This window comes from Miscanthus floridulus, chromosome 16, assembly GCF_019320115.1.
Source record: "Miscanthus floridulus cultivar M001 chromosome 16, ASM1932011v1, whole genome shotgun sequence".
In the NCBI taxonomy this organism is placed as follows: Eukaryota; Viridiplantae; Streptophyta; class Magnoliopsida; order Poales; family Poaceae; genus Miscanthus; species Miscanthus floridulus.
In genome coordinates this window covers 43,104,882-43,112,425 of record NC_089595.1, presented here as the reverse complement: position 1 = coordinate 43,112,425, position 7,544 = coordinate 43,104,882, and the positions used below count along the sequence as shown (strand labels likewise).

At 46.5% G+C, this 7,544-nt stretch overlaps 1 protein-coding gene across 1 annotated transcript; it reads right to left on the bottom strand.

Moving 5' to 3' along the window:
* Nucleotides 1-3,039: 3,039 nt before the first annotated feature.
* On the bottom strand, nucleotides 3,040-5,430 carry LOC136513841 (GDSL esterase/lipase At5g45910-like). The gene is made up of 4 exons (XM_066507817.1): nucleotides 5,045-5,430; nucleotides 4,680-4,886; nucleotides 4,163-4,585; nucleotides 3,040-3,449 (listed from the first exon to the last, which is right to left on the bottom strand). The coding sequence occupies exons 1-4, from the start codon at nucleotides 5,310-5,312 to the stop codon at nucleotides 3,232-3,234; spliced, it is 1,116 nt and encodes a 371-aa protein (XP_066363914.1). The 5' UTR covers nucleotides 5,313-5,430; the 3' UTR covers nucleotides 3,040-3,231.
* Between the last annotated feature and the right edge of the window lie 2,114 nt (nucleotides 5,431-7,544).

Sequence of the window (7,544 nt, the reverse complement as noted above, 5' to 3'; positions counted from 1 at the left end):
ACTTCCTATACTACTCACGGCACGAGGAATTGGACTGGGAGCCTAAGCTGGGGATTTAGAAGGGGATGGTGCGCTACCACTGCAATGTCGTGGCCTGCGGTCTCGACTTAACACGGATCGGCCAAGACATGATAAGGGCACAGCCACGTGGGGACATGACCGTGGAGGCAGTAATAGAGGCGCGTTGGTTAGTAAGGGGATAACGATGGAAATGGGACAAGTAAGAGCGCCAGGCACAGTGCGCCAAGGCGACAACGGCGCGTGGGCGGCATGGCAATTGTGGCGAGATAGCAGCGCTATGAGACAGTCGAGGCAGGTAGTGACTCGGCGGGTAGGTCAATTGAGCGGCGAGACGTGCGCCACGATGGCCAGACGGTGACTGTCGTGGCGTCGGCTTGGCCCCTTGCATGGCCTGACCGACAGCGCGCACGCGATAGCCACGCAGCTGCACTGTAGCTCAGCCCGGTCCTACGGAAGGCGACTGTGGCTGGCACAGCATGGCGTGCGACCGACAGCCGACGAGGCCGGCCAACGGGGCAACGACCATAGCTAGGAATGGCCACACAGCAGCAGCGTACTCACATGGTGACTGCGGACCCAGGCCGAACAACTGCTAATGGCGACGTGCACGCTTTTTAAAGCGAAGCAAAGGATGCCGATCATCTCAATTGAAGTTCAACCAATCCTACTAAGCTAAAGTCAACACTACCAGCTAGCCAGCGGAGCAATCGTCATGACCCGAGAGCAACCAGAGAGGGAGATAAAAGGATGTCAACTTAGGTTCATCGCTGGAGTGCCGGTCCACGAACAGAGCGCCAACGGCAACATGGTCACAGCGCATTTTAAGGAAGTTTGAGAAATTTTAAGAGAACAACGTGCCGCCTAACACCACTACAACCTGTACCATGCCTAGGTTCTCGCTTAGAGGCAACCAACTGTACCAAAACATGAAACTGGTGTTTAAGAGATTCTATTAGAATTCAAATGCCAAAATAATATTGTCCAACTCTCTTTTTTGACTTAGAAAAGACAAGGGTTCAATTTGGACTTAACATCCATGAACACTTGTTGCCATAATTTTTAAGAGGTCTATACCTTAGTAACTTCAACCAAGAAATACTACATGCGATAGCCCATACTTTACACTAAACCATAGGTACAAAATACTTAAGCACTATTTAACTATTTTGCTCAATATAATTCGCCAAAAATGACATTTTAAACATAAGTTTAAATTCTTGCCGATTCAATAAAAGGCTGATTTTTAGTTTCAGATTCGATTTTTGAGTTCTCAAGAACACTAGTTAAAAATATTTGTTTTCAAAAATTAAGGTTGCATTTTCAACTACACCACTTACTCATCAATTTTACTTAAGTACTACACACAAGTTATGTTTTATTTTTGTTTATATAAATTGTTTTTCGTGCCAAACAATTAAAACAACTTATCCTATTTTTCTCGTTAGGATTTTCATTAGCACTTTTACGCACCAAGTAAATTAACTTAGATATTTAGTTGAGTCCACAAAAGTGAGTCACATAGGATTCGCTTATCATTTCATGTGCGTTTTAAAATTTTAAAACCCGAAAACTTGTTTGGCTAATATCTCTCGGGCCTCAATCTTAGTGCTAAGCAAGCTCGCAACACCAGGGGTGTTACACCTCCCCCTGTGACAGATGGGGTCGATTCACGCTGAGTTGTCTTCTAGATGATTTCGGAGTCTTGTTAAGTCAGTTTCGTCGCGGATAAACGTGATTTGATCTGACGATTGGGTCCACCATGCTTGCTTTCTGAATAAATCCTCCTGCAAACACAGATTCATCGAAACATATAGAATTTATTAGTTTAAACCCCTAAACCTATGTTTAGTGATGGAATTAAGTATATATGCATGTTTTATTGACGGTCTATGATTGATGTTAACAACCGTCGACAGTTGCTAATGTTAATTGAGTGTTTGGTCGCTATTTTGGAGAAAAGGATGGCGCAAGCCGTAGAATCAATTTGTGTGTTATTTGTGTATGTTTGCGTGAGTATGTTTTCTGAGACGATGATGATGTTTAAACAGGTGGTGCACCTTTGGATCATTCTTTATGAGTATGTTTTCCATCGGTAGTCGTAGTAGATGAGATTCGTTAGTACTTGCCTCTTTTGGACGCCGATAAGGAAGCAAAGACTACATGAGGGGGACAACGTCGTGAGGTGTCAGTGGTGTCCTTCCCATCACTAGTAGCACCACTTAGATCGACTTTTCTAGAGAGCAATTAGGGTATGTGCTCACAGAACATTAGTTCCGATCAGCTCCCTCTTCTTATATCTGTACTACGTGATTGGGGCCCACGTACAACCTTGCTTCAGTTAGCTGGCGCTCCCCATCGTGGCGTGTAGAGGGGCTACGTGAGCTCCCATTTGATAGATTCAACCACAGAAATTGGTGGGGCGTTGGACCAATCCATGGGCCTAATATCAATTTTCCAACATCTGATACCACAAGAAAAATATACGGTTGTCTCGTGTCTTACTTCTCATATATACATTCTTGTTTATCTTGATGTGTGCTTGATGTTTGTGGTAATAACTAGGTTTGGTTTTGTGTTAGTGTGATCTATAGTAGATAGGTTTTTAATTCCACAATTAAGGACCTTGTTCTAGTGTGATCTTTCTAAGGAAATGACTTAGGGTCTATTTGGTTTAGCTGTGAGCTGTGTAAAAGCTGCTATGGGCTATGAAAAAGCTATTGTGAGATATATGCCGTGGAAAACCTGTAAGTTATTTGGCTAAAATAAGTATAAAACCTAACCCCTCTCTCTATATCTCTCTTAAAACAATTGTGAAACATCTCTCCAATTTCACCCATTTCGAAAAGTAGAAAGCTAAAAGCTAAAAGCAGGGTCCAAGGTCCTTTTAAAATTGTACTACACGTAAGCAGTTAGTTCTGGAAAAGCAATTTTAGCTTAACTTTAGGTTTCATTTGTTTTCTTGAAGAGCGATATGAGCTCATTGTTCACTGTGTAGTGAATTGCAAGCAGTCCATAACACATTTATTCATTGTCCCCAGCACACCGAAACCACCTACCTCCCATGAATAATCGACAACCAAATAAACAAACCCATCACTACTCATCACTGTGTATGAACCTAGGATGATGATGCACATGGCAATTAGCCCCAAACAAACAACACACGATCATCTCACGCATGAATGCTGGCCCAGCTAGCCAGCTAGCTCATCAGTGCTGAATGGGAGGGTTGCAGTAGGGGCCCTTGAGCCAGCCGTCGGCGATGGAGCGGTAGGCCGCCTCGGTGAGGTGGATGCCGTCCCAGATGAGGTAGTTGCCCGGGTCGGCGCAGGCGCTGGCCCCGGACATGCCGCACCGCGCCTCGTTGTTGTAGTTGTACTTGCCCTGCCCGCCGGCGCCGCAGCAGACCTTCAGCCCGTACTTGAGCCCTGCAGCAAGTGTCGATCACACACTAGCCATCATTAGCAGCTAGGCTGATTACATTACAGTTAACAAAGAAAACCGCCTTGGAGCGTGCGCGCTAGCTAGCGTGCTCCCCGTCACGTGAACTAAGCATCAGTAATGACCTTTGAGAAAACATGTTTAAGATAAAACAGTGCATGGAAAGAAGGGATTGTTAAGTTGCTACTAGGAATTGTTTACATGTGGGAGTATCTTTGGAAATTACAGCAGGTGGCTTTTGTGACTAGTATACTCTACACAGTGCTTTATAAGATGATATCTATGCATGCCACCACGGTGTCGATGACAGGCTTTCTTCATCCTATTATTATACCACATCCATGCATGTTTCATCATAATTATTGGTTGTATGATGGATAAATAATACGCATGCCAACGGGATCAATTAGGAGGGTATTGATTCCCAAATTGTTTGGACAAAGGTCATGCATGCAATGCATGGTCCCCAGGGCATATATAATTGACCAGGATGAGTCATTGGTGGTGGGCTAAGAATCCAAAGAAAGAAAGTTCAAACATGCTAACTATACATGCACGTAGATAGCTCTCTTTACAACTACATCTGTCATCATCCTTGCTTTGGATCTATCCCTTTCCATCCATGTGATAACCGAGACTTCAACTCCCGGCCGCACGCCAACTGGATTCTAGCAAGGACACAAAGCGAAAGGTTACTCACCGAAGTTGTGAGGTGCCCGGATCATGTGGGTGACCTGGGTGTAGAAGTCGGCGTACATGATCCGGGCGTGCGGGTACGTCCTCCGCAGGCTGGCGAGGCTGCGCTTCAGCAGCGCGTTGTGGTAGCAGGAGAGGTCGTTGTAGCTCCTGAGGCACCCATCGCGGTCGTAGTCGGCGGCGTTGGAGGTGCCGTAGAGGGTGAGGTAGGTGGGGAAGCAGCCGATGGGCAGCACCCCGGGCACCACCACGTCCACGGCTCCACTCCTGATGATCGTCTCCAGGCCGCGGGTGAGCTTGGTGACGACCTTGGGCACGTAGCCTCGCACCTCCGCCATGGACCGCCTGGAGAAGAGCGCCGCGTTGTAGTCGTTGCCCCCGAACTCGCCCACCACGAACAGCGACTTGGACAGGTAGTTCTTGCAGTCTGCTTCATGCAATTCATAAATGATAAATAAAAAGTACGACGAAACGTGCGAATGCGATTTTCTGCTTTCACGCGCGATTTATGATTTACGTACCGTTCCCGCAGATGGAGGGGAGGAGCTGGCGGAACCACTGGATTTGGGTGTCGAGCGGCCCGTTGTTCCAAATCTTGTCTCTGAGGCCGATGGAGTTGAAGAAGTCGAAGTTCATGGTGGTGGCACCGATGATGGCCATGTTGGCGCCCTTCTTGAAGTCGCCGCCGGCCTTGGACGCCGGTGGCAGCGGCAGACCAAAGTGCTCGGCTGCACGTACATACCACGGTACCAGTCAGTCCAGTCCCAGAGCCCACAGGGCGTTGGCGGGTGACGCGGGTCACAGCCAGTTCGTTCCATCCCTGCTAGTATACACACACACAGAGGCAGGCTAGTGTAGCTACATTTTGCACCACGCAGTCACGTACCCAGGAAGTCGACGACGACTCGGCCATCGGAGCAGCGTCCGGTGGGGCGGCGGAAGAAGGTCTCCCCATAGGGCGGCTGCCCCATGGTGAGCCAGGACGGGCACCCGCCCACGCAGAGGTTCCCGGTGTCGGAGATGGAGTCGCCGAAGCTCCAGATGGCGTTGTACCACTGCGCTGCTCCATGGCGGAGCACGCACAGCAGCAGCAGAAGCCCCAGCATCGGTGTTGCCTTGCTGCCGGCTGCCATCACATTAGTGTGGCCTCGCATGGCTAGCTAAACCTACCACTCTGACACTGCCAAGCACGCAGGCAGGGATCAAATTACGTTACGTGGCACGGGACGATGATTGAGAGAGAGTTAAAGCTCCATCCGCGAGGTGTTTCTGCTCCTAATGAGGAAGAAAGTAATGAGGTAATGAGGGAAGGGAGTTTCTGCCTCTAATGACGAATAAAGTAAAGAGGGAAGGAGTTCCTGCCCCTAACGAGGAAGAAAGTAATGAGTGAAGAACTTTCCGCCCCTAATGAGGAACAACGTAATGAGGGAAAGAAGTTTCTGCCCCTAATGGGGAAGAAAGTAATGAGGGAAGTTACGGAAGTTTCTGTGCCTAATGAGAGAAGTTAATAAGAGAGTTTTAGGAGTTTCTACCCCTAAAGAGAAAGAAAGTAACAAGGGAAGGAGTTCCCCCTAATTAGGAAGAAAGCCTAATGTGGAGGATAAGGGAATGAGGGAAGGGAGTTTCTACCCGTAATTAATGAGGAAGAAAGTAATGAGGGAAGGAATTTGTGCCCCTAATGAGGAAGAAAGTAATGAGGTAATGAGGGAAGAGAGTTTCTGCCCCTAATGAGGAAGAAAGTAAACATGGAAGGAGTTCCTGCCCCCTAATGATAAAGAAAGTAATGAGGGAAGGAGTTTCTGCCCCTAATGAGGAAGAAAATAATGAGGGAAGGGAGTTCCGACCCCTAATGAGGAAGAAAGTAGTGTGGTAATGAGGAAAGGGAGTTTCTGCCCCTAATGAGAAAGAAAGTAATGAGGGAAGTTATGGGAGTTTCTGCCCCTAATGAGGAAGATAGTAATGAGGTAATAGGGAAAGGGAGTTTCTGTCCCTAATGAGGAATACAGTAACGAGGGAATGAGTTTATGCCCCTAATGAGGAAGAAAGTAATAAGGGAAGTTACAGGAGTTTCTGCTCCAATGAGGGAAGTCAATGAGGGAGTTTAGGAGTTTCTGCCTCTAATGAGGAAGAAAGTAATGAGCCCTTAATGAGGAAAGGAGTTTCTGCCCCTCATGAGGAAGAACCACTAAAGAGGGAAGTTACGGAAGTTTTAGTAGTTTTTGCCCTTAATGAGGGAAGTCAATAGCGGAAATGGAATTCAATGAGGGAGTTTTAGGAGTTTCTGCCCATAATGAGGAGGAAGAAAGTAATGAGCCCCTAATGAGGCAAAGAGTTTCTACACCTAATAAGGAAGAACCAGTAATGAGGGAAGTTACGGGAGTTTCAGAAGTTTTTGCCCCTAATGAGGGAAGTCAATGACGGAGTTTCAGTAGTTTCTGCCCATAATAAGGAAAGTAATGAGGAAAACTCCCGTAGCATCTCCGCCCGCCAATTATGGGCAGGAGTTACAGAATTTTTCCCCTAATGAGGAAAGTTATGGGAGTTTTAGGATTTTGTGCCCCTAATGAGGGAGGATATGAAAGTTTCACGAGTTTCTGCCCCTAATGAGGAAAGTAATGAGGGAAGGAGTTTCTGCTCATAATGAGTAAAGTAATGAGAGAAGTAATGAGAAAAGTTACGAGGGAGTTTCTTCCGTATCATCTCCTCCTACCAATTATGGGTAGGAGTTATGAGGAAAGTAATGAGGAAAACTTTTGTAGCATCTCTTATGAGGAAAGTAATGAAAAAAACTCTCGTAGCATCTCCTCCTGCCAATTATTGGTAGGAGTTACATAATTCTACCCCTAATGAAGAATGTAATGAGGGAAGATATGGGAGTTTTAGGGGTTTCTGCCCCTAATGACGAAAGCAACAAGGAAAGTTATAGTAGTTCTTTTTCTGTAACATCTTCTCTAGTAGAGTCTCCTCTACTTTCTACTCCTGACCTTCTTCGGCTGGCTGATGTGCCCATTCGGTTTCCTGGCTACAAGATAAAAAGCAAGACTTGCTTCAACATTCAGTTCTCTTACTCTCTCACGTACGCAAGTCATCCACATTTCCGCTACAACCGAGCCTTCCCGTCTTGGTTCTCGCAAGCATAGGAATAGAGAGAGCAGGCATCTGAAACTAAGTCGTCTCTATGTTAGCAGAAGAGGGTAAAGTGAACTCATAGATGGTCTTGTTGGCCATAGCGACATTGTGTGGTGAAAGGCTTTGATGGAATGTGGGGTTGGTTATTGACAAGTTTTGGTGAGGAGGTATGACATGAGATTGAACCCTTCTGAAGATTGCCTCAAGATCTTCATGGAAGTTTTTAGGCAGGTCAAAACCAAGCATACAATGCTCTA

Coding starts and splice junctions, on each gene's coding strand:
- LOC136513841 (XM_066507817.1), bottom strand. CDS start 5,312: ATGCGAGGCCACACTAATGTGATGGCAGCCGGCAGCAAGGCAACACCG. Junction 4,887..5,044: donor AGTCGTCGTCGACTTCCTGG/GTACGTGACTGC, acceptor ATGTACGTGCAG/CCGAGCACTTTGGTCTGCCG. Junction 3,450..4,162: donor CCGGGCACCTCACAACTTCG/GTGAGTAACCTT, acceptor CACTTGCTGCAG/GGCTCAAGTACGGGCTGAAG.